At 40.2% G+C, this 25,577-nt stretch overlaps 3 protein-coding genes across 5 annotated transcripts in view; 2 read left to right on the top strand and 1 right to left on the bottom strand.

The window, feature by feature from the left end:
- The window catches only part of znf462 (zinc finger protein 462), a 54,906-nt gene extending 47,351 nt beyond the window's left edge, over window positions 1-7,555 (top strand). For all 3 annotated transcript variants that reach the window (XM_074689933.1, XM_074689930.1, XM_074689932.1), the window contains exons 10-13: window positions 118-341; window positions 1,287-1,659; window positions 1,769-1,907; window positions 3,839-7,555. In XM_074689933.1, the coding sequence (XP_074546034.1) occupies window positions 118-341; window positions 1,287-1,659; window positions 1,769-1,907; window positions 3,839-4,058 (956 nt within the window). In that variant the 3' untranslated portion in view covers window positions 4,059-7,555. The remainder of the gene's footprint in view (window positions 1-117; window positions 342-1,286; window positions 1,660-1,768; window positions 1,908-3,838) is intronic.
- A 3,273-nt stretch (window positions 7,556-10,828) lies between these two features.
- On the top strand, window positions 10,829-18,248 carry rad23b (RAD23 homolog B, nucleotide excision repair protein). The gene is made up of 10 exons (XM_074691136.1): window positions 10,829-11,074; window positions 12,809-12,890; window positions 14,763-14,842; window positions 15,059-15,237; window positions 15,315-15,361; window positions 15,475-15,602; window positions 16,897-17,032; window positions 17,133-17,260; window positions 17,346-17,534; window positions 17,675-18,248. Exons 1-10 carry the CDS (start codon window positions 11,009-11,011, stop codon window positions 17,786-17,788), a joined length of 1,149 nt encoding a protein of 382 aa, XP_074547237.1. The 5' UTR covers window positions 10,829-11,008; the 3' UTR covers window positions 17,789-18,248.
- Window positions 18,249-18,835: 587 nt separating this feature from the next.
- klf4 (Kruppel like factor 4) lies at window positions 18,836-23,609 on the bottom strand. The gene is made up of 5 exons (XM_074689700.1): window positions 23,346-23,609; window positions 23,126-23,237; window positions 21,750-22,641; window positions 21,008-21,178; window positions 18,836-20,620 (listed from the first exon to the last, which is right to left on the bottom strand). Exons 1-5 carry the CDS (start codon window positions 23,348-23,350, stop codon window positions 20,445-20,447), a joined length of 1,356 nt encoding a protein of 451 aa, XP_074545801.1. The 5' UTR covers window positions 23,351-23,609; the 3' UTR covers window positions 18,836-20,444.
- Between the last annotated feature and the right edge of the window lie 1,968 nt (window positions 23,610-25,577).

Genomic DNA, 25,577 nt, shown 5'->3' with positions numbered 1-25,577 from the left:
TCTCCAAGTAAGTGTATGTGTCTTTGAATTGCTTTTATTCTTCATCTTCTCTACTCTCACTTTCTGTATGTTCTTAAATTCTATAATCCTCTTCACTCTTTCTTTTCCCGTCACCAGAAGAGCGCGTAGGACCGCTTGAGGTCAGCCGATCCAAGCTGTCGCGTCACCTTCAAGGCCTGGTGTTCCGCTGCCACAAATGCACCTTCACATGCTCCAGCGACCAGGCTCTGCAGCTGCACCTGCAGAAGCACGCTGAGATCAAACCCTACCAGTGCCAGCTCTGTTACTATGACAGCAGTCGACGGAGCCAGCTAGAGGAGCATCTACGTCTTGAACACAAGGTCAGATGGAGTCAAAAAAATGATACTTATGAAGTTTTTTGTGACTGAACTTGGATTGTTAAATTTTTTTCTGTTGGTGGGTGCATTTACATTTCAAAAGGATGATGAATGGCAAGGACAACCAAGAAAGACAGAAAGATTTATTTGTGTCAGGAAGAGTGGAAGAGCAGGTGTGGGCACTGTGGGCAAGATTCTTCAGGGAGTGGTTCTTAGACAGACATAATTTGTAGATACTGTAGATACAGGCACTGTGTGAAGGTCATCAAACTATTTTACTTCTTATGACATATTTCTGACTCAGATTTATTTCATCAGCATCTTTTCCACTATATAAAAATACATGCCTAGCTCAAAGACAAAAAACTTTTATCTTCATCACCCATGCAGTATCTGGATTTCTACTTCCCTCGTAAGCTTCGACGATTAACTGCTTAAAAATCCCTATTTTCTCACACCGGTGTTTTAGAAAACCATTGTCAGTCTACGTCTGAAACACCTTATTTTGGCTGCTGTCTCTTTAAGGCTCCCGCTCCAAAAACCCCCTTCCATCTGATTGGCCAGCTCTCTGGAGGCCTGTTTGGGTGGAGCACTTTGCTGACCTCAGTGGTTGAGGTTTTCTCCTGCAACCTGTTGATCCCATGTAGCAGATCCTAAGCAGTGACCTCACCATTTCAGCAAATATTGTGAAGATTTTGAGCTATTTTTAGTACTGGCCCAGACAGATTCAAGCATTTCTAAACCATACAACTATGTAGTGGTTTGGAAATCTTCACATCATTATTAAGAACACACAGTAATGTTTTGTTATATCCAAGTTTAAAATATGGGAAACTGTAATTCCCCCTCTCTAATATGAGTAGAGTTTAAAACGCTTAAATTTAAATTGGGGTATTTAGAGTGGATTACTCACTTTTCCAGGCTGGTAAACTCTGTGTTTTTGATCAGGTGATCCGAAACTTTGAGCTGATGGGCCGTGTCAACCTGGACCAGCTAGAGATGATAAAAGAACACGAAAGCAGCCCAGAGGAAGAGGAGGAGGAGGTGGAGGAGGAGGAAGAGGGGGAAGAAATCATGGAGATGTGTGTGGATGGGCAATTAGCTGCTGCAGTGGAAGAAGAGGAGGAAGAAGAGGATGAGGAGATCGAGGAGGAGGAGGATAAAGGGATGGAAATGATGACAAACATGGTGGATGACGAAGAGATGGAGGACAACATCAAGGAAGAAGAGGAGGAGGAGGAGGAGGGAGAGGAGGAGGAGAAGGAAGCAGATAAAGAGGAAGTTAAAGCAGCAACAGAAGAAGAGAGACCAGCCCAACAAGGTAAGCAGGAATAAGAATCCATCAGACGTCATTGCATTGATTTGATTCTCAAGTCTAGACACTGTTGTAAACAACATAACAGACCAATTATTTGGACTCTATTTCCCAGAGGTCTTTGCATCCCCCACCAGCAGCACTGGCAGCACCTCTGGGCCGAGTAGTGCGGAAAAGCGTCTGCCCTGTGAGTTCTGCGGTCGCTGCTTCACCAACAGCCTCGAGTGGGAACGACACGTCCTTCGACACGGCATGTTAGTATTTTCTCTTTCCTCTCCTCACTCTTTGTGAGAGACTCTCCTTGTACTACACAGTAAGACACTGCGGTCCTCTCTACCTGCCTTTCTGGTTGTAGCGCAAACAACATGGTGCTTCAAAGTTGGTGTTATGTGGTTAAGGCGAGGCGTTGTGTGGACAGAAATACGGCATCCTTATCAGGATCTTGACATGTGCAATTGGCAAGTCAACTAACGATCAAGTGTGCTAGCTTGGTTTTGTTGAAAGTATCTCACCTAATGCCCAGTTAACAACCCTGAGATCTGAAGTCACATGACTGTGTGACACAGCTGTACTCTACTGTTACTGGTTACCTGTTAACTCTTTTGTATACTGCCTGGTCAAATGAAAGACGCCACCAAAAAAAGGTCACACACTCTTATTTTTCGTTTGACCCCCTTCAGCTTTGATTACGGCAGACATTCGCTGTGGCTTTGTTTGGCAGATAAAGTGATCACCCATCATGCTTAGTGCCTACTGTCCAAGCCTGTGGGGGCAGTGCTATGATCTGGGGTTGGTGCAGTTGGTCAGCAACAGTCTGTGCTCAAAGAATGAGGTCAGCTGACTACCTGAATATACTGAATGACCAGGTTATTCCATCAATTGTTTTTTTCTTCTCTGATGACACGGCCATATTCCAAGATGACAATGCCAGGATTCATCGGGCTCAGATTGTGAAAGAGTGGTTCAGGGAGCATGAGACATCATTTTCACACATGGATTGGCCACCACAGAGTCCAGACCTTAACCACATTGAGAATCTTTGGGATGTGCTGGAGAAGGCTTTGCATAGTGGTCAGACTCTTCCATCAACAATGCAAGATCTTGGTGAAAAATTGGTGTAACACTGGATGGAAATAAATCTTGTGACATTGCAGAAGCTCATCAAAAAAATGCCAAAGCTAATAGTGGACCAAAAGAAATTTTACAGTATGTGACCTCTTTTTTGGTGGGGACTTTTTTTTTTGGCCAGGTGGTGTATGATGTTCAACATGTCAGCTTTGACTTAACAGTTGCTTAAGTTTTTTTTTTAAAGAAGTGTTATGAGGGCAGCAGTTAGCATGAGTAGTTCAATTCTAAATTTTGACAGAATGATTCACATTTGTATTGAACATGCGTGACAGGCATGCATTTTAAGTGTTTATAGTATTTGGTACTCGGTTGCGGCTAAACACCCAGCAAAACGGCAGCGACTTTTCTCTATAGCCTATTAATCGTGAAATATTTCACAATTTAAAACTCATCAGAGCACCAGGACTTCCATTCTACTAGTGCTCTTTGAATTACCGTAACTCTTCAACCATTTGGGTTAGCCAGAAAATCCAAACGGTTCCTGAAAGAAGAGAAGATGAGCTTTCATGATCTCTAAATATTTTAAAGTCAAAAATAGTCACTGCCTGTTGTGCCATGTTTCTCACTCTCTCTGCAGAGCTCTTCCTAGACTTACGTTACATAAGTTTGGACAAGCAAAGTTTGTGCTTTAAGTTAGTTTTGTTAATAATGCCAAAGACGTTCTGTACTGGGACTCTTAACAACTGACAATCACTGTTTTACCTTGTTTCGAGTCCCAAAGACGACACCAGTTTAACTTAAACCTGGTGTTAACATTTTCTACTTCTTTTGTTTTTCATCAGCACTCAGCTTCCAGAGGGGCTGGTGTGCCAATTGTACAGCCAGGCCTTACTTAAAAATAAAATTAAAAACAATATTTTGGAAAAAGAAAATAATCACATAAACTTTTATTCCAACAATTATTCAAGTATTAAAAAAAAACTACTCATGGGTTGTGCTCAGTACAGATCCTCTAGCATGGCTTCGTTAGTCCTGTTTCTTACTCCATGTCTCCTCGTTTAAAATTCAGCTTCTCCCGTCATTGCTCAACTATTTACTGTTTTCCTCTGTCTCTCAGGATGTTTAACAACAGTCGCATGGACACCAGCACCACCTCTGCATTAGAGACCTCTGCCTCATCCTCCACCAGCTCCTCTGTCCTGATGGACGCAGGATTGGACCTGTCCAGCAACAAAAATGAAGAAGGGAACGCCGCTAACCTAACACTGAGCAGTCAAAGCCAGTACGTGAACGACTCAGAAATGCTCAACACCAAAAAGGATCAACAATTTGATTGAAGTTGTCGTGGACTATTGGGTTCATGAGCTAGAAACTGATAACCTGGGGAGGAATAAGCACTGAGTTGGATATTCAAACAGGATGGGAAGAAAAACATTGAAACTGAAGAGAGTGACTTCTTGTGAGTTGGCGCATTACTAGATTTTACATGTTACATATTTAAGTATTAGTTTGTGCTGCATATAACGGCTGAGCTCTTTTAATGGGCAGTCCCCTAGGACAGATTTTAATATATTGGTAACCAATAGTGAACAGAACTCTTTATTGCTGACATTCTGGTCAAATCTACAGTGAAAGATTCCACCTAGATAAAACTAAGCTATTTATGAAGAATGTTCTCCAAGATGGTTAACTAAATTTAGCATTTTCTTGTTTCAAGCACCTTTTACAATCCCCTTACTTCTACTCTGACTGTAAATCTACAGGAAAAAGCAACAAGCAAAAGATGAAAGCATTTACAACAATCGCCCACTGTAGAGTTCCTGTTTCTTGTTTTCTTGTAAAAATCTGAGACTTTTTTCATTTTAGCCTTGTGTTCAATGTGTAGAAGTATTCCTGAGGAAGAGTTGCACCTTATCTTTTTTAGCAAAATCTTACATTGTGTTTCCTTCATCCTAGAAATACTGTAATTGCCCCTAATGTTCGTAGCAAATTGCTACATTTAAGGTCCCTTAATATTATACTGCGTATAAGCCTTCACCCTGTGGCACCCTTTGCCTTTTGACTGTGCTGTTTTACCGTCCAGTTATTTCACTGAGGAAATCACAAATAAGGAGATAAGTGTCAGACTCTTTTCCCCTGTGATAGATCATATTGTTTGTGTAAAAAAAGAAAAGATTAACAAGGCCTCCGAGGAATTAATAGGTTTTAACAACAGGAAATAAACTGACCGAGTGTACACTTGTCTTTTCAGTGCCAGAATCCAGCGGTATTAACATATTGTTGGCGCCTCCAATGATAAGGATTAATAGCGTTTTTAATCTGCATAGCTATTCTAGGACTGAGGATCCTTTGGAAAAACTTGATGAACTCCTAACAATTACCAAAACATATCGGAAGACCCCTAAAAGTCTCCTCATAAGAGTGGTACCTTAAAAGCGTACAGGAACTACTGGCTGGTGTGTTATCAGTTATTTTCTTGCTAGGTGCTCAGATTTGCAGTGAAATAAAAAAGAAATTGGTTGAAATTATGTTTTAGCTACTAAAAAAAATGTGTTCCTGCAACTTAAGTCCGTACAAAGCTTCAAAGATTTCAAAGAGTTATAGCCAGACTTTAAGTGCCTTAAAAATGCAGTTACACTAACAGACCATAATCGAAATATTGTAAAAAAAAATTCAGAAAACCCACATTTCAGCCTGTCTGAAACGGTTTGTTCTGGATGCTGTCTTTTCAAGGCTCCAAGAAAAAAACTTTCACACTGACTCGCTGGCCCCCTACAGGTCTGTGAGGAGCAGAGGTATGGGCAGACCTTGGTGTTTGAGCCCCACCCTCTCTAACGTGTTATTAACCAGTTATGAGACCCTTATGTGATATCATCATCACAGCAAGCCTCACAAAGATTTCGTGAAGATCTTCTGCAAGGATTTCAACAACAAATGAATTTGTAGCGGGGGTTTCAAAATCTGCTCATGTTCAGTATGGACAGCCAGAATTGTTACTTTACATCCATGTTAAAAATATGGGAAAGCAGAATATCCCCTCTTTAATCGTGATTTCTTTTTTAACTTTCACTTAGTAGTCATTTTACTGACCCAATCTTAGACGCAATATTTCGGATTTGGAAAACTAAGATTCCCATTCTCAGATATGACAAAGCGCACTGAGAAGACAAGTGTAGCCAGGTCAGAGAGCATCTCAACCATTTCCCCCTTAACTTAGGCTGTCAGGAGTCAATAATTAAACCCTGTCGCTTTAAATTCTCTTTCTGTACTGGCAAATCTGTCATCACTTGCATGTGTGTGCTACTTTCTAGGAAGTTGTTGATATGTTATTGTTGATACTGACAAAAGGCAGAGATTGTATTTGTTGGAAGTTGCTGCTTTGAATGCCCTAAAGCCTTATAACATTATAATTAAAAAGCAAATAAATCCAAATTATGTTAAATCCCAATAAGAACAAGAAGCAACAGTCTAAAATAAAAAATAGCTCTTTAAAAATACATCCAATTACTGAAAGCACAAAGATTATTGTTGTGTTTTTGGTTCCAAAATATTAACCAAGCCTGCTGTGTTTGCTGCTGTGATTGTTTTTCCATGAGCATTAAACCATTGATTGAGATCTGGGTTTGAACATTAGAGTTGTGGAATTAGAGTTCCACGTGTGTGACCCACTTGAACACTTTTGCAGCCATGTATAGAAAACAAAACTACTTGTTAAGTGTTTGAACTGTGATGTTTCAGAAAGGATACTTAAACATTTTTTTTTTCTTTTAGGTGTTCTCATTTTAAAAGAAGACAAACAAGTAATAACTAAAGATGATAACTGACCCTTAAGGGGCTTTTTTTGAGTCCCCACTGTTGTACGATGTTTGGTGATGATAAAATTTATCTCCTTTCTTTACTGTAATGAGATTTGCAGAAAGAATGAGCGGTGTGGTTGTACAATATATTCAAACATGGGATGCAGTTTTTCCACTTTTTAATTGCCAGGGGCTTTTATTGTGAAGGAGAGACACTCGGCAAAGTAAAAGAGAAGAAAAAAAAGAAGTTCCTCCAGGGGCATTTACCTCAACAGCTTGGTCCTCTTCTGGGATAGACAACCTTGTAGATCTGCGGAGATCTAACATACTCGTGTCCAGTCCAACATGTGACTCTCCAGTATCTAATACACATGACCAGTAAGGGCAGGAACTCCCAATAGGCCTGCCCATAGTCTACCCAGTTAACAGTAGGTGGGAATGTAGCAGCCCCACTTTGCTCCTCAGTCCGTTTAATACCTGAGAAATCTGTTTGAGTTAGTGATGAATCTCCAAGCCCGTTTTTTCTGTTCCTCAGGATCAGCTTGTAGCTCTTTTAAAGTAAAGTTGTTGTTGTAGAAATAAGCTTTGTGAGGCAGCTTTTTACCCAAGTCAAAAGCCCATTACTAACCATTTTGGGATGTTCTGGGTAACCAAGCTGTCAGCCCCAAATTGTTTGTTGTTCTGTGATCGTTTTAATAGTAAAAATAAAAATAAAACAAAACAAAAAAACATAACAAAATAAAACAAAACAAAAAACAGAGAATCCCTCACTGTGTGCAGTCTCAAGACTGCTCTTTCCCCCAATTTACCCAAAGCTATGCCCTTGCTGACAACACACTGGATACTTGTAAATATGTTTAGTTTGCTTTCCGATGCATTTCTCTTTTCAGACTGTTGTTTCCATAGTTTGACACTAGAATCTCTCCTTTTTGCCTTTCTTCCCATATAAATCTGATTACCTGATGGTGGGTTGTGATGTTGCCTAGAATGATTGTTTACAACTTTATTCCATTTATCTCTGGATATTCTGTAAATATTGTAATTCATTGTCTTTTTTTAACTTGATAATAAAGTTATCAGATAACGGTTTGTTGTGTCTATCACTGTCCATTGAAACATATCATAGAAGTTCAGTAATTGCTCTGAAATTGTTAAACTAAAATATAAAAAATTCTTCAAGATGCCCTTTAAGGCTGCCTGCAAAAACATCGAAAAAACATTTTTTACAGCATTGATAAACATTTTTGCAGCCTGGTTCAAAAAACAGCTCAATTCTTTTATAATCACGCACTGTGGTGGAGTGTACTGGAGTGAATTTCTGTATGATTAGTTATGAACGATTTGACTGACAGGCTAAAGACCTGCCTCTTTACTTATGCAAATTCAAACTAAGTTACATGGAGTTTAGCCTTTTTATTATGGTCGCTGTTCACCACAGGTTTCAAAACTCCATGTTGGAAACAAATGGGTGACATCAGAGAGGCTATGTCAGTGTATGATAGAGCCTATGGCCAATATGGAGCCATGTGGTGTGTTATTAAATTTTCAATAGTAGGTTCTAACCGCATCTCTAGGTTCTAATATTACCTGTTTTTTTTTTTTGTTTTTTTTTTAATTGTTTGTTTGTTTGTTTGTTTTTTGTAAACTTGAAACACTTGATGACAGGCATGATGTCACTTTTCAAATGCAATTAATCATCTCTGCTACCCTCTAATACAGCAACTGAAGCATATCAGTACAGACAGTATCAGAATCACCATTTTAGCAAGTTTAGTAAAAGCAAACTGAAAGTAAGGTGTGAACTGTGTGAACCGAGTGAACTGAAGGATTGGGGGTACTTTACTTAAAAGCACAGGTAGATTTAGTTTACAGTGAGTAAATCAGCCACTTTTTATGAAAACAAATAGCACTGAACAACATATGCAGATCAAAATGACGACTGTACTCAAAGGTACCATTTGGTACCAATGGTAGTTGTATTAGCATACAACATTTTAGTGTTTTGAGGTTTTTTAAGTTATTTTTTGAGCTTTTAAATAGGGCAGGAAACAGGGCTAGGCTGGGAAAAGTGCTGTAGGTTGGATTCAAGCCTGGGCTGCCAATTCAAATGCTTGCCATAATAAGGCAACCATCTGAGACGGCTAGGCCATGCACAATGTCCCCAATTTCTAGCTGTTTTTAAGTTCTATTTTAAAGCCCATGCTGTGATCTGAGGGGACAGGATGCTACGAGACGGATGTGCCAGGCTGATTAGCTGTCTGAGTGCTGCAGACGGATGCAGAGGTGGAAAAACACCAAAACAAATTTGGTGAGTGCTCCAGAAGAACCTGTGCCAGAACACTGCACACATGATCCCTCAGCCACACATTAGGAAAAGATAACTGTTGGGAGTAGTGCAGCTGTGGTAGCAACAGCATGTTTTGACTGGTTTTCTTCCAACTTTCGTGCCTCTGGAGTTAAAGTAAGCCTCTTCTTTCCAAAGTAATGAATTTTTAAAATCTTGTCATTCATTCTTGCTCTTTTCAACAACACATTTCCTTTTCCAGTGAAAAAATAGGATTTCCTTTGTAATGTGTCCACTGAGCCCAAGGAACACCAATAATAGTCCCAGCAGCTTGTGGACAGGAAATAGCTTTGGACTGAGAAGGCATCTCAGTGGCCTTCACTCTGAGTTACACCCTTCCACCCTTCTCTTTCTCTGTTCAGCTAAACCACAAACCCTCCACATGCCACTGTTGTGTTCAACTTTGTGTGGTGCCTAAGCATGCTGCAGCTTTCATCATGAATACCACAAGTCACTTAGATCAGCAGATTCAAACTGCTTAGTTTCAATTTTACTTTTGACTGATGGTCTTTTATTTAAAAGGTAGAACAAGGAGAAATCCATATCCTTTCTTTTTTAATCCATGTTTTGTTTTCACACGTTCTCTGCATTTCCTCTCCTGTCTTTCTAAGAAAGGGTGAGTCTTTATTTCACATATCTAACATCACTCTTCAAAATATCTCAAAGTCACCAGGGATCAGACGGTTCTCCCCTTGGCTCACGACTTCAGAGGGGGGCGATGGCAAGCTGACGACCCCTGGAGACAGGGGGAAGAGGCACAGCCACGGAAAGGAGAGGGGAAAGGAGGACACTGGTGCTGCTGCTCCTGCTGCTCTGGGGAACAACATAAGGAATGCCTGATGACAGTGGGCTCAGAAGAAAGACGTAACATATCCATAAACTGCAAAGCATCACTTGAAAAGCACTACCTGAGGGTACAAGAGGTACAAGTCACATCTTGGCTGGGCTACTGCCCATTTGTGTGGAAGCAAGTTGGATCAAGCAATATTTATGAAAGTAATAGACTGTCAAACTCTAATTTCAGTTATTTTCTAAAGATAAAAGACCATGACCTACCACTTTTTAGTGAGGTTCAAATGTAAAGAAATGAGTTGACTAGTTAAAAAAAACTTACAGAATTCAATGTGGTTGAAAATGTTGATGTTTGAAAGAAGTCCTGAGCAAATGTGAAAATCCACAGCATGGTCTTCAAATTTAAAATGTAAAATATTCAATTAGGTAATACATTACAGCAAAAAAAAAAAAAAAGAAAGAAAGAAAAAAGAAAAAGAAAAAAAGAGAACGCTAAGACAAATTAAGGGGTTTATATTTTTCAAGAGCAAGAGTTCCAGAGTAGATTGAAATTACAAAATGGTTTAGAAAAGGGAAAGAAAAAAAGTGCTTAGAAATTGTTCAGAATGTAAATTCAGAAATAGTGAGAATTTGTTTTTTCAGGTCAAAATAATCATAAAAAACATCATGGAAAACATTAGTGATATTTTTCAGATCATGATTCTGCCATTAATAAATTAATTAATTTAAAGAGTAAGTAAATTATGAAAAAAAACTGACATATTTTCCTATATTGTCCTCTAATGGAGAAAATTTAACTACAGAAGAAGCAGAGTTTGCCCATGTTCGTGCAGCATATGACACAGCAGAAAACTGACCACTTACCATCTAGCATCGAGAGACGGTTGAAGGGCAGGTGAGGTTTTATTTCTCAAGTCTGTAATGATGACACAACTGACCGTTAGTGGTTGATTTTCTGCAGAAATTACAAAAAAATAATAGCTATCAAAATGGGCTTTCATAGTTAATTGTCCTTGGTCATTTTTACAAAGTGAAATGTATCCCTTTTTTACAAAAATATTTGGACGACCACGGATATTCCAAATACTTTGTTCAAAAGTGAAACTAATTAAGTCCAGGAGGTGGCGGTAATGCGATTATTGTTGATGCCAATATCTACAGAAGAAGAAGAAGATCGTAGTTCTCAGACCGCCCAATAGGGGCGCTGAATCATCACGGTCCTGCACAGAAGAAGAAAAGCGAAAAGGCATGGCGGCTGACAGTTTGTGATGAGCCAACGACAGCAACCACAGTTTCTTCAAGTTGGTCATTCAACGTTTAAACCAAATCAGGGAGTAAAAATACTGACGACAAAATGCAGATCACTTTCAAAACCCTACAGCAGCAGACGTTCAAAATCGAAATCGATGAGGAAGAGACGGTAAGAGTTGAGAGCTTGCATTTCAGAAGGGGTGGAGTGGGAGTGGGGTATGTCCTGGACGCGAGGGATTTTGGTTGCAGAAATAAAAAAGTAGGCTGTTTAAACTACTTCTGTAGAGGTATGAGGAAAATACCACCAAAAGATTAGTTATTTCGTTTCAAACGGCGTGTGTTTCTTTAAGGAGTAAGTTTAATATATGTTTTCATTTAAAACCGGTCCGGAAGTAGTTTGAAGTTTCAGCATATAGCCGTATCCCATTTGTGGTTTCAGTTGGGGGGTGGCAGGTAGCTGACAAGTAAGAGTTAACGCTGAAAGCTGGATTCTGTTTGTGAATTGGAAAATTAGATTAACTTACACTGTCTCTTTTCAGTCTGTGAAGCACTTTAGTAACATACATAAATGATGTATACAGAAAGAGCTGTTTGCAATAGTGTATATGTTGTTTGAAGTCAGTTACTGTTTTTTAAGACTCAAATTGCTGAATATTATGAAATGTAAATTTTGCAGCTGCCACTTTTAGCTTTTACCTGGCTTTTACTTGAGTATTAGTGCTATAGGACGGCAGCTTTTATTGTACCAACATAAAAAGACAACAAATGCACACCATATTATTTTATGCTCAGTTTTGACAATACATACAATGCAATGTAGTTCAATGCTTGTTATTTATGTACACATGAAACTACATATTCTCAAAGGGGTTGTGATAACTATCTAGAAAAGCTTCTTTTTTTTTCGTCGACAATAAAGAAACATTCTGCTCTAAACACTCAGTTTCCCATGAGCACTTACACCCACTGTTGAAAGGATGTGACTCTTAGCATGGTGTGCGTTTGTTTTGAAGCAAACAAATGTAGAAAAGATCTTTTTGACACTATTTTTCTTCATTCAAGACAACTTTTTAAAGGATTTACAGTGATGAGGTATTATTATTATTATATATTTTTTTGTGGTTACGTAGCGCTATTGTTTGAAATGTGACAAGAAGCATACAAATTCAGTTTGAGTGTCCACCTAGGGCACCTGTCGGTCACATGACCTGAGCTGTGCCTCCGATAGTGCGAACTCCCGCTCTTAATATCTTCTAAACTGCAGAGTTAGAGAAAAAATTCAACCACCATACAGTGTGCCAATAGTGAAATGAGGGATTCACATGGGAGACGTTTTTTTGCACCAGGCTGTAAATAGGTTTTTTTTTATGCTGTGAAAACGGCCTTTTTTAGCTTGGTGTGTCTATGACTTTCGGTACATCCGGAGCCAGCCTCAAGTGGACACTCGAGAAACAGCAGATTTAAGCACTTCTGCATTGTCTTAATTCTTAGACCTTAGGTTGCCACTTGGTTCTAACACGAGAGTCTATAATAAAATGTTACACTAAGGGTCATTTTCTCATGATAGTGGACGATAGGGCTCATGGGAAACACAGTGTTCATCCCAGAGGACAAAAAACTAGCTTTTCTAGTTAGTCTTCACAGTGTCTTACGTACTGTTTCTGGTCAAATTTGACCCGGTATCCTGAAATGAAAAAATACACATAGAGTTCAAGGGAGGCCTGAACATTGTTAGGGCAAACCATGCTGTGAAGGTAGCAGTGTAAGGGTTAAGTTTTTGCTTTCGTTCTGGTAAAGTCTGGCTAAAGTGCTGCTCTGGTATTCTTAAAGAATGAAAACAGTAAAACAATGATTTCGAAGAAAGTAATATATACAGTTGTAATAATGATATTTTGTTTCCCAGGTGAAGACACTGAAAGAGAGGATTGAACAGGAGAAAGGAAAGGACAATTATTCAGTTGGCGGACTGAAACTGATATATGCTGGTATGTTACATTATTTAGCTGCTGCTGTCTCATTACCTTTCTTCTTCCTTCATGGCACTGCCTTGATTCACAGAGTTATAACAAACATTCCTATTGCCCGTTCTAGACTGAACTGTTACCGTCCACTCTAAGTGTAAAAGTCTCAGAGGTGAAGCAAAACTTTTCCCACTGATTAACTGGTTGTGAAAAAACAGGCAAAACTGCATCACTGAAAAAGGTCTGCACAGACAGGAAGGAACAGCTTTGTTCATGCATGTCAGAGTGTGTGCAAATTGCCTTCTCATGCCGCTGTGACAGAATGTACAATCACACAGCGCACCATTACTAGGCTGCTGTGGGGTTTGATGCAAAAGTATAATGAGTGACGGCACATCTTTGTCAGGATGCTGCTGTGTCACTGCAAATTTTTACGTCTTTTATGTCAGTCTAATTTTTGAACTCATCAAACTGTTCAATAATCTAAGGATTAAATGCTGAGATCTTAAAAGCAGGGATGCACTGATCCAACTTTTTGAGTCGTTATACCACTCTGATACCTGGGCTTTGGTATCAGCCAATTCTGATCCAGTCCAGAATTGATTAAACATTCTCTTTTTCTCAATATGCAGATGATACTGTGAATTGTGTTTGGGTCACGCCAGGCTTTTCTAACTCTGTAAACTAAAATACACATTCCCCATTATATGGATTTAAAATCTCCTCTCGGAAACATTTTTATTATGTTATTCAAGACTTTTATGGAGAAGTTGTTTGTTTACAGTTAACACTGCTGTAAACCAGTCATTAACACCAAGATTTGGTTCTTATCTGATGACCCAGTTTATGGACCCTCTTCTTCTTGCCAGCTTGCCTCTCTCTCAGTTTGAACTTTTGCTAGGCGTGTGCAGTACAACCTGTTCCATTAAGAATCTGTTTCAACATTTTAGACTTGAGATGTTCCTGGACTTGGAAGACATGAATGTTTTTAATGTTGAGCAGAGTATACCCCTCTTGTCTGTCAGTACATGCCTTTAAAGGCTGCCTGCATGTCACTCCAAAGGTTGCCGCTCGGGCAAAGAGAAGTGTTACGTGACATTTCTACTTTTAGTTGTTCAAACAAGCTTTGAAGTCACCTGTCTGCTGAAAAGATAGATATGCTGTGGGAAACTGGGGAGGGAAATACAGTAACCGGCTTCTTATTAGTCCCAAAAACCAACCTTTAATGTCTGTAGTTTATGTTTTGAAACAATCAAAAGTGACAAAATTCCAAAAACTTGTTAAAGATGTTTTAAGTCTTTGTTTGTGTACTAGTAGTGCTTGTAGAAATAGGGAAGGAATTTCAGCCAGAATCACTTTTTGATAGTCAAAACTAACTATTCACCAATTATTCCAAGTATTATTCCCTACTCTTTAGTTTTCATCGTTCAGAGGGGACAAGCAAACAGCTGTCACGTGACTTACAACCATTGTTTTACGGGTTGTATCACATTACATCCAGGGCCAAGTAAACAAAAAAAGATGGAAAAATACATTTGAAAGATAGGACAATAGTCACCTGAATTATCTTCTTCTTCTTCTTGTTATAATTATTATTATTATTATTATTATTATTATTATTATCATTATTATTATCATACTTTTAATCAAATACTTGAAAATTACAACTCATACATTAGTAAAATATAACTCTCAGTGTTTCGTGGTGCCTTCTGCTAAATAGTTCATGTAGGCACATGCAAACCCAAAAAGGAAAGAACTTTCCAATAAACTTTAGTATGGAACCAGATTTGAGGATATTTATCAGCTCAAACATTAGATATAACACCATGTAATGTACAAGTTTGCCCAAGTTTGTTTAACAATTTCAGTGACATTTTTTCTCCTTTTCTTCAGGTAAAATCCTCAGCGATGACACGGCTCTCAAAGAATACAAAATCAGCGAGAAGAACTTTGTGGTCGTAATGGTGTCAAAGGTTTGTGAATGATGAAACTTTGTTGTTACAGAATCATTTTACTTGTTTGACTGTAAAATATCCTAACCTGCAAGAGTTCAACCAAAATTTAGGTTCCCTCTTTCAGAGTCGGTAACGTAGGTCTGTCCATCTAGAAATACGATTTTAAAATCAATACAAAGTAATACATGAGAGAATGTTTTTCTATAACTTTATTTCATTGTCATTTCGCTTTAGCCTAAAACTACCTCGGCCACCCCGTCTTCCCCTGGCACTGCAGCCCCCAGCACGCCAGCCCCCGCTGCACCTCCTGCCTCATCGTCCACCAGAGAAAACACAACAGAAAGTCCTTCTGCTGGCGACAAACCGGAGGAGAGGCGGACTTCGACGGCTGAAACCGCTTCACCGCCTGAAGGGTAAAAATGTGTGGCTTGTTTATTTGAATCATCTGTTCTTCTATGAAAAGTCACTCAAAGTTTTTGTTCCCTTGCAGAAGCTCTGAGGGTTCAAACCTCATCAACGAGGCAGTTTCAAATCTAGGTAAGATGGCTGGCTTAGTTCCATATCTAACACAACTGTCAGAACGTCTGTTCAGCTTTTTAAGTTGCATTTCTGATGGTGCTCCCACCATCCTGGTGCTTGTGTTCTCTTAGTGACTGGCCCGTCCTATGATGCCATGGTGAACGAAATGATGCTTATGGGATACGAGAGGGAGCAGGTGGTGGCAGCCCTGAGAGCGAGCTTCAACAACCCTGACAGAGCCGTGGAGTACTTGCTCTCAGTAAGAACAAAATCACAACTGTTAGTTCAATAGTTCATAGGTCATTCTTGTGTTACCTTGCACAGGTCAGGATTACAAACGTGGAACAAAAGTTAAGCCAATTTATAAATGGTTGATCATTTCATTGTTGTAACAATACTTCTGGGTATAAATCTTATACCAATGGAAAGTCTGGTTAATTTCCTTTGAATGATGCCACATTTGTCAGGAACATTCATTTGTTGGATGATCAGCTGAGCTGAGCATCTGGGTTGAGGCCATTAAAAAATTGCCAAATCTCCTCTGCCAATGCCAAACAACTTATTCTGCAGAAAACGATAGAAGAGACACTTGCTTCATTTTCTTGTCACACTTGTGCCTCGAGAAAAGTCCCGCAAGTGTTGCAACCATCTGCGCACTGCACAATGTATTCTACCTGAACCCTTCATGCTTAAAGGTACAGTCTGCAGGATTTCCCTAAAACATAAAATAACTTATACAGGCATAATCCTGCTCAGCTGTCACTTCTGTGTCAGCATCTGTGTCTGCCTCAACCCCCTCCTCTGCCTGTATGTTGATGCTTTGGTTGTATCAGTATGTTTTCTGGACGGGTAGTAAGCGTGGTCACATCAGTCAATCACAATGCACAAGTGACTTTGCATGTTGATTGGCGAGTGGAAGAAGCTATCCCGAGTGGCTACAATAGTGGACGTAGCACGGAACAAGGAAAACGCAGCCAAAGGGAAACAAAACGTCAAACAGATAAAGCTTTTTGGTTCGACTTTCCCTCACTTTCCAGCACTTGGAGAGCAGCACAGGACAAAGAGCAACACGAGTTGGCTTTCCACTGAGCAGGTATGTGTCGGATGACCCAGTGGTTAACATGCTAAATCACAGCTCTCGTGTTTCTCCATGTGGAAGCACTGTGCCACAGGTAGTTGCTGGGCTAATTATTGTGTTCATGTAGTCGCGGCTGGGGCTGTAGGTGTGCGATGCCGCTGGCACTGAGCCAAGGAATAGGAGCCCAGTTTAAATGTTGTGTTTACTTACAAGTAATGAAAATTCCTGCAGACCCTACCCTAAAAGTAAGTCAGCGACACTTCAGTTTGATGGTATATAAAAATGTAGAATATACAGAATATTAAAGTCGGTGTACCGTGCGCACAGGTCTACCTCACAGCATTAGCTGGGGGTACCAGAGGCTTAAAGCAAGAGTCAACAACAAACAGCAGAATTCAGGTTTTACTGACTTGAAATTGCTGTGAAAACTTATTTCTATGTATTCAGTTCTTCTAACACATGACTTTTATTTCAGGGTATTCCAGGCAGAGATCAGGGATCTTCATCGGGACCTGATACAGTGGCACCTCCAGCAAGTGGAGCTCCTGCGGTATCCACAGGTGGAATTAGCGTTCCTGCTAACACCGGATCTTCACCAAGTGCTGGGGCAAGTAAGTGCTCTCTATGATTGTGCATAAATCCAGTACACAAAGCACACACCATCCCTCTTCTAGCAGTTTTCCTAAAATTCCTGACTGAATATTTTTTCAGGCAACCCTTTGAGTTTCTTAAGAAATCAGCCCCAGTTCCAAGTGATGCGACAGCTGATCCAGCAAAATGCCGCCCTGCTACCCGCCCTGCTGCAGGAGATTGGCAGAGAAAACCCTGAGCTTCTGCAGGTGAAGTACTGGCAGAGGATGTTAGTTTATGAGTCTTCAAATGACTATTTGCTACAGTTTTTTAACTCTTCCTTCACTCCTGCAGGAGATCAGCAGCCACCAAGAGCATTTCATCCAGATGCTGAATGAGCCCAATCCAGAGGTAGTGCCATCAGGTGGCGGAGGTGTAGCAGGAGGACCTGGGGGAGCTGGAGGAGCAGGAGGCAACGCGCCCGGTGGGAGTCACATGAGCTACATTCAGGTTACACCTCAGGAGAAAGAGGCCATTGAGCGGGTAAGGAGGAGTCTGTCACCTTTGTCCTTTAGTGCAAAGTTCATGCCGTAATTCTCCTCTGTTTATCTTCACCTAGCGTTCTCAAGCAGAGTTTAATTTGCTCGTGATGACTGATTTCACATTCTCCTCTCTCTTTCCAGCTAAAAGCCTTAGGATTCCCAGAGGGACTCGTAATACAAGCCTACTTTGCATGTGAGAAGAACGAGAACTTGGCTGCCAACTTTCTTTTACAACAGAACTTCGACGATGATTAAACGAGCCATCCTCACTTTGACTTTTCTTTTTCTTACTTGTTTCTCTGCTTTTTGATTGCTGGTATTCATTGTGTGTCCACAACAAGCCTTTTACATAACCAAAAGATTAAAGTTTTATTCACTACTTTGAAGTTCACCTTTCTTAATAAAACTGGATTAACCATCCAGTGTTAAAAGACAGTCTGTTGTTTGTACTCTGTTCAGAACACGAACAATTGAAGTACAACAACTTTACATCACATGTGAAATGGATTTTTAAAAATACTGTAGTTAAGCCAAAATGATTTGTTGTTTTGTTTTTTTTAAGGAAAATCCAAACAGTATGGCAGCAGTGATCAAATTTGGTTCAGGGTGTGTGAGGGCTCATAACAGTATTCATTTACTCCATGTTATGTCTGTAGTTGAAAAGTTGGAGATTTGAAAGAAATTAAAGTTCTGCATAGCAAATATTATGAATCACTGGTTCTTTTTCTCCTTTTCTAACCATCATCTAAACCAAACATCAGGACGAGGTCTGAGCTGGGGGAGAGACCAGGATCTGGGTTTTTATTATTATTAGTATTTTTTTTTATTTTTTGCTGCTCTTACAATGTGTTTTTTGAATTTTGGATGTCCACAGAACACATTTTCACATCATGATAAATACATTCTTATAAAGATGTCAGCTGTAAGAGTTCTTGAGTTTCTGCAGAAGGTACAGAGCTTCAACTTAAACAAGCAGCCTTTGCACAGTAAAGACATAGTTTTGTAAAATGTAACTGTATTCTTTGTTTTTGTTTGTGCACTTGACAGAAAATGTAAGTGTACACATAAGGTAAAACATAATTAATTTCAGTGCCATAATTTATACTTTGTAAGACGAAAGCCTTCAAGTGTAAAGACTTTTGAAGGGATAAAGTATAGCATGTAGAGTCCTGTGTGCTGTAACCTGAACTGATCTACAGGGGGCGACAAAGACCACAACATTTTTCCAAAAGTTGCCTCAGTCATACCGCATGTTGTATTATCAGCCCTAATAACAGAAGACCCTCCATCAAAGTAGATTTTTATCCAATTAATGCCTTTGGTTTGAATATTTTGCTATGTAAATGTAAAAAAGAAAACAACAACAAAAAGCACACATTCCTATTACACAGGTTGCAACAGGCTTCTATAGGTAATATGGCACAATTTGAAAAGTGTTGTTCATTGTATTTTCTTCGTTTGAATTTAAAAAGACTTTTCACAATGTTTGATCCATACTGAATACAAATTTACAAAATTCTGAGTTTTTGAACAAAAATTGAAGTAAAAATTAATATTTTCATAAAAGTTGTCCATAGGTGTTTTATACTGCTGTCATGTTGCAATGTTACATATAAACTCATCAGCTAAACTCATTACACACAAGCCGCATATACATGATGCATAATAATGTTGTAGAAACATATTCACACCTTGTTTCAGTATTACCCCAGCTTTCTGGGCTTTATTCATGTTGTTGCACCTGAGATGAGAGCTCAGGGTGACAGATTCAGTGTCACCTTTGAATGTCACACAGTAACTGGGTTGTCCTTCCCATTCTTCCTACTGACAGGTGGAAATAGAAACCCATGGAAACAGGAAATTGTAGGAGTGTCTTAAAGAAAAAACAACTTATTACAGTGACATTGTGTCATGTAGCCTGTGGCGGTGATCTGTATTATCAAAGGGGGTATCGTGTGTGAGCTGACTGGGGACAAATGCTGCCATTTAAGGGTGAAGTTACTCTGTTAGAGGAAATGACTGGAGTTATGTTTTCTTATGAACAAATACATTTTATTTTATTATAATGTAAAATACAAAACAATAACAAATTATGTACATATGTACAAATTGAAGATTATATTACATTTTTTGGCTATAAACAAAAAATCTTTGTTCAGAGTTCACTCATTCAAATACAAAAATATGAATGTCTCATATAAATTATTGCACTTTGCAACCGCAGTGCATTAAGATTGCCATCACCATTTTTAACCTGGAAGAGATGTTTCTAGGAAACACACAAACGACCTTATGGCACTTTTTCTTTGCTGTCAAATATTTTCCTCTATCTTTGGTACCTTTCTTTGAAAAAAAGCCTTCATCAGAGTCAATCAGCACCATTCTGTATAAGTTAACATTGTACCTGAAATTAATGGCATTGCAGGTGAAATGTGTGTATAAATATAGATGTATTTATTAATACAGTATTTGGAACAGTGTGTGGTTGTTAACAGTGCCTTTATTAGCATGTTGCTGGTAGAAGGCCTCTGGAGATGTTTGTCTGTTGCTCCTGGTTTCCCTGACAAAAATACATTTCCAGTTTAAAAGCTCTTGGCACCTGGTCCTCCAAGTTTTGTCAGTTAAATAAGACAAATTCCAGTTTGGTCCCTTTCATAAAAGTTTACAACCCTGACTGAGAGGTCTCCTTGAGTCACCTACACAATGTGCGAAGACAGGATCAGTCTCAAGAGAAATTCTGGGCTCTTTTTTTTTTTTTGCCGTGAATACCACAGCTTGTCTTGTTGCTTGACAACGGCTTGAAGGCAAATTATGGTTTTGAAAAAGCGTAGCTCACAAGTTTGTTCAAGGTTCTTCTAAAATATTCTGGGTTTTTTTCTCTTCCTTGGAGCCTTCATGCCATCGCCAAGTCTCATAAGTGTCTCTTCATATGGAGAGCGAGGTGGTCCGACCTTGAGAAGGCCCGGTCACATTTCTGACACTGAAACGGCCGGTGGCCCGTGTGTTTCCTGTAGTGGCGTGTGAGTTCATCCGAACGTGCAAACTTCCAACCACAGCCCTCCCAGTCGCAGTGGTAAGGCTTCTCCCCTTTGATGGAAACACAATACACACATGGAGCAGTTAGTGCAGGCCCTGAGGTTAAACTGGCCGAGCCTTTCCCTCCACTCTGGGGAGAAAGAGGTCCATCCTGTCCTGCAGCTAGTGTATAAAAGAGGGGCCAATTGGCCTGGGGTTTGTATTTGGGCAGGGATCAGTATCAACCTGTTTCACTGAACCTGCTGAGCAACTCCCCTGACCCATCCCCCAATCCAGCTAACCCCCATTCAGGACTCTGTACATACAGGTGTGAGCAACATGACAACATAGTACTAAATATATCCCAGCATGTGGAAAAACTCTAATTCAGTGTTAACATTTAAAATAAGAGTCATAATAAACGCTGAAAAAACACTGTAATGACAATCGGTAACATACCTGTGTGTGTGCGGTGATGTGCTTTGAGGTGCGAGCTCTTTGTGTATGTTTTCCCACAGCCAACATAGTCACATGTGTGTGTGGCAACTCTCTTCCTCGGCCAGGAGCGCCGACCTCGTTTGGGCTTTGGCTCCTCTGGTAAGCAGTCCCCGCTGGAGATCATCAGGGCCTCTGAGGGGTTAAAACATTTGGAGTATTATCATATGTGAACATAAGAGTGCAAATGAGGTCAGATCCTGTATTTTGCTTCCAGGATCATGCTGTTATTTAAAGCTGTGGTAGAGATAACGTCAAATCATCGCAGGAGTTTGAAATTTGAGCAAAATATTAACAAATGTGCTTCATGTTTAGTTTAGTTTAATGGACTGAAAAGACTAAATAATAGCAGCAAAAACAGGCGCTTTCTATAAAGCTACCTCACCATACTGTAAAATAAAACAGAAAAAAAGATGCATAGAAAAGTCTTACATGCATTTTTTCCTCTTTCTGACTTTATGATATAGCTGGGTATGTTTAACGATCCTTGTATGTAGGATTATAGTCTTTGAAACTGCTCATTTTTAGACTATAATTGAAGCCCTTCAATACAACATATGGAATTTCTCTTCATGTGTTTTTTTTTTAACATCAATGCAATTTTTTGACCACTTGACACAAACCAACACAAGTTAGTTTCATTTTCTAAAGAGTTAAGAAGCGACAAGGGTAGCTTTGAAAGTTTGAAAAAGAACTGTGTTCTGACCTTGGTACTGCATGGATGAAGCCTGAGGATAGGAGGTGTAGCCCTGTGAGGAGCCATGGTGGTATCCCTGGGGAGTTAAAGTGATCTGAGCATGCGGATGCCCGAGGACTGGGTGATCCCGGCTCAGAGGATGGTCCGGAGAGAGGGAGGAGGATGAGGATAACCTGCCAGTTGTCATGGATCTTGGTCCACCGTGGAAGCCGTGAAGGTCTAAATGGCTCGGGCGCTGCTGCTGTGCGCCCCCACGGCTTTGGGAGTTCACCCCACCCAGGTGGAGGTCTATGGGCTGTGAGATGGTGCAGTTACTGGGGTTCTCCTGCTTTATCCTGGGGCATGTAAAAGGCGGCGAGGCGCGGGGAGGAGACGGGTCTGACGGAGAGTTTGCACAGGCTTTGCTTACATTCACGCCTTGGCTGTACTCTCCCAAGTCCATTGTTGTCTTGACCACGAATTTGCCATGAAGGCTGGTGGGATGGAGGTAAGCAGGGTCCAGTTCTGGTCTCATGAGCTCTGCCACAAAGCCTCCAGAGGGCGAGACATCACTGATGTCTGGGATGGTGTAGAGGAGCTCACTAGCAGCACCCTGAGGGGAGGGGAGGGGGTAAGATGAGGAGAAGGAGCCGGAGGAAGGAGACAAGGCCTGGGCAGAGCTGCATGCCATGGCCTCTTCCTGCTGCTGTTGTTGCTGCTGCTGCTGTTGTTGCTGCTGCTGCTGCTGTAGAATTGAGTTTGACAAGATAAAATCATAGTCCAAGTCCAGGTCTGGCTCGGTGTGTTTTTTGGACATGCTGGGGCTTGTTGTGCTGGTGGCAGTTGTGTGGTCAGGGTCAGGGCAGCTGCTTCCAGTCGGGACACTGGTTCTCTTAAGATGGGACAACTCCTCCTTCCATCTCTAGAGGAAAGGGTCAGAGAGAGGACTTAATGAGCTGCTTGTTTGTGTCATGTTGCTACGTTCAAAGGTAAACTACACAGTAAATCCAGCTTGCTTTGACTAGTACAGCCTTTCTGCATCTGTATCAGAAAGTAATTATTATGACAGCTAAGTTTGGTGCAGCAAGTGTCCTTGGCAGGGAGCACTTCCCAGAATACAGATTATTCTCCCTTACAAAGAAAAATGCATTAGCTGGGGCACAGGTAAGTAACTTCATCATAGGCTCAGGCTCACACTGCAGCCAGGTGCTGCAGGTTCTCAACAAATCATGACTACAATCATCTATTATTTTCATCAGCAGTTTTCAGCATGCAGGCGTCCCCAGCTTTATGCTTTTGTAAACAGGTGCACACCCCAGAAGAAAGCTCTGTGGATGATGTACACAGGCTACATATTTCCCTCCAGTGGCTACATGAAATGCACATGCAACAAGAAAGCTACTCACTAAATTGGCACTTCCTATGGATTTACTCTTGACTGTGGGGCCGCTGGTGAATGTGGATATGGATGGCAAAAGGGTCCCACTTAATGCCATCTCGACGTCATTTGGAGGCTGCCTGAAATTGAGCAAAAAAATGGGTAAATCCTTTTGGAGAGATCCAGTGTTTTATAGTCCATGGGTGGATGATCGTCTGTCTGAAGTGTTACGAAAAGTTTCTCCACACCTCATCAATGAGAATCTGTATGTGGTGTCCTCTTGCTTGCTGGCGTTTCGGTCAAATATCCCCGCGTTTAAAGTTTCCGCTCCGCCTCGCGCGTTATTCAGGATTCCAGTACATGCTGCCGCAGATGGGCGCGTCAGACACAGAATGGATTTAAACGCAAAAACACTTATAAACGTGAAGACAGGGAGGGCGGCGTACGGGGGAATCCCTCGCGCCTGTTGCCATGCAGCGACCGGCAGTCTGTACTGAGAAAACCGCGTGAGAGGTATCCTTAAATGGGGCCAGAGCCACGCCCTCCCGTTGCCCCCAGCAACAAGAAAGGAAAACAGTTTAGCGCGAGCAGGGAGAAAGGCTGGGACGAGCGGGGAAGAAACAGAGAGGGAGAGTGAGCGAGAGAGGTTTGTTTATATACCTAGCAACGGTACAAATCCTTACCGCTGTTGTCCCTGAGAAAAGTGGGTGAAAGAAGCGCACTTTTTCAGACTGGCTTACGTGGGAATAACAGTGAGTATTATTTGGCTATCTCATAAATATTACCTGGAGTGCGCATCACCTGGGTGACCATAAATTAACATGGATTCAACCTGAATTAGCCTCATACCATATCCTAATACTGCAATGACTGAGGGCCAGCAGCTCTCACTGACAGATATATTTTATTGACTCTGAAAGTAAAATGAATGCTCTATTTGTAAACACTTTCTTTTAGTGGTTTCTCCTCACTGAGTGTCCACAAACATCCTTGTGCCAGCATTACAGACTCATAAAATAAAACATCACCTGTCCCTCATTTGTCTCTTGATTCCAGATTATGTCATTAGTATTCTGCAGTGTCACGTGCTGCGTAAACATCAGCAAACTCTGCTTCTTCTTGAGGAAGGTGTCCGTCATTAGGTGGCGATATGGGGAAAATATGTCCAAATTTTATTTATTTATTTATTTATTTATTTATTTATTTATTTTAGAATCAGGATCTATATTTGATCAAGATTTTATTTTCCATCTTGTTTTTGAGACTTAAATGATCTTTAAAATACATTTTAGCCCCAAATATTTTTTATACGGCGTTGACCTTATTTAATTTCATTTACTCTATGGAAGTTTAGGCGCAGCTGTATCACAGGGGCAGGCTTTCACTATCAACTAAGAAAAAAAAGTCGTCAGAAATGGTTCAAAGTTGATAAGTGTTTACTGCACACAAATAAAAATAGCACATGTAACATAAATGCAATGTGACCCATCCTCTTCTCCTGTGCTGAGCGCTCAGGTTTAAGACTAATATCCTCACCACCTGTGGAAGGCGTGGATAAAACGACAAATTAATCAAAAGAATAATAATAATAATAATAATTAAACTGTGTCATTAAAGTAAAAAGACTGGCTCCTCCAGTTAAATGATTTCACAATTTTAATCTAGTCTTGTGTCCTCCAGTGTGTTTTCGGGAACTCTGGATGTCTATGAAGCACATTTTCACAAAGATATACACATACACATAATTTAGAAAATGGTTCATTTCAGCGCAATAATTGATACATTCTAAAATGAAAACTAAGGGCTGTATGAAACTGTAAAAGGCCATAAAATCTTGCAAAGGATTATGGGTACTACTTTTGTTTGTATTACATCACAGGATTGCAATAGAGCCTAACCCACAAGACAGTCACACACTTAGCATTGCATTTTTGTATGATTATCATATTATTTATATTATATATTCTATACTTTTTCATTTACAATGACTGAAAAGCTTCATATAATTCACAGCACACAAAACTCTAATCTTTTTAATGTTCCTGAACATAATTGTAGATATAAAACTCTATATTTAGAAAACTAAAAAATAATCACTCATAAGCACTTTATTATCAATGATCTAAATAACCCTGAGCTTCGATGTAGCCTGTCTTTACTTACTTACATTTATGTCTTTCCATTCACACTGTTGCCTACTGTCAAAAGACTTAAAGTCTGACAGCTCTGTATGGGAAAGGACTCACCTGGGAACATAAAAATACAGAGACAGCTTACTGGAGAGTTTGAATTGGGTTCAAGCAGTGTTTGCTCAGAGCTAGGGAGCTAACACAAACCTCTCAGTCCAACATAATTAGACACATTTACTCAAAGAGTTCAGTGCAAGAGCAAACAAAGCGCTTGTCGCTGATCCTGCTGCATCAGGATCTTGTCCGTTAGGCATGTCAACAAACATGCCGTCGTTGCAACAGGACACATTT

The sequence above is a fragment of the Halichoeres trimaculatus genome, unplaced genomic scaffold (assembly GCF_033239565.1).
Source record: "Halichoeres trimaculatus isolate MK-OKI-2021-1 unplaced genomic scaffold, fHalTri1.1 fHalTri1_scaffold_16, whole genome shotgun sequence".
Lineage (NCBI taxonomy): Eukaryota > Metazoa > Chordata > Actinopteri > Labriformes > Labridae > Halichoeres > Halichoeres trimaculatus.
Note: the sequence above shows the minus strand (reverse complement) of the source record. Positions and strands in the feature narration are given on the sequence as shown.

Excerpts from the sequence above, each read along its gene's own strand:
- rad23b (XM_074691136.1), top strand. The coding sequence starts at position 11,009 with ATGCAGATCACTTTCAAAACCCTACAGCAGCAGACGTTCAAAATCGAA. Across the intron at positions 11,075-12,808 it reads AAATCGATGAGGAAGAGACG|GTGAAGACACTGAAAGAGAG; the intron begins GTAAGAGTTGAG and ends TTTGTTTCCCAG. Across the intron at positions 17,033-17,132 it reads TTCACCAAGTGCTGGGGCAA|GCAACCCTTTGAGTTTCTTA; the intron begins GTAAGTGCTCTC and ends ATATTTTTTCAG.
- klf4 (XM_074689700.1), bottom strand. Across the intron at positions 22,642-23,125 it reads CCATAGGAAGTGCCAATTTA|AGATGGAAGGAGGAGTTGTC; the intron begins GTGAGTAGCTTT and ends CCTTTCCTCTAG. Across the intron at positions 21,179-21,749 it reads TTCATCCATGCAGTACCAAG|AGGCCCTGATGATCTCCAGC; the intron begins GTCAGAACACAG and ends TTAACCCCTCAG.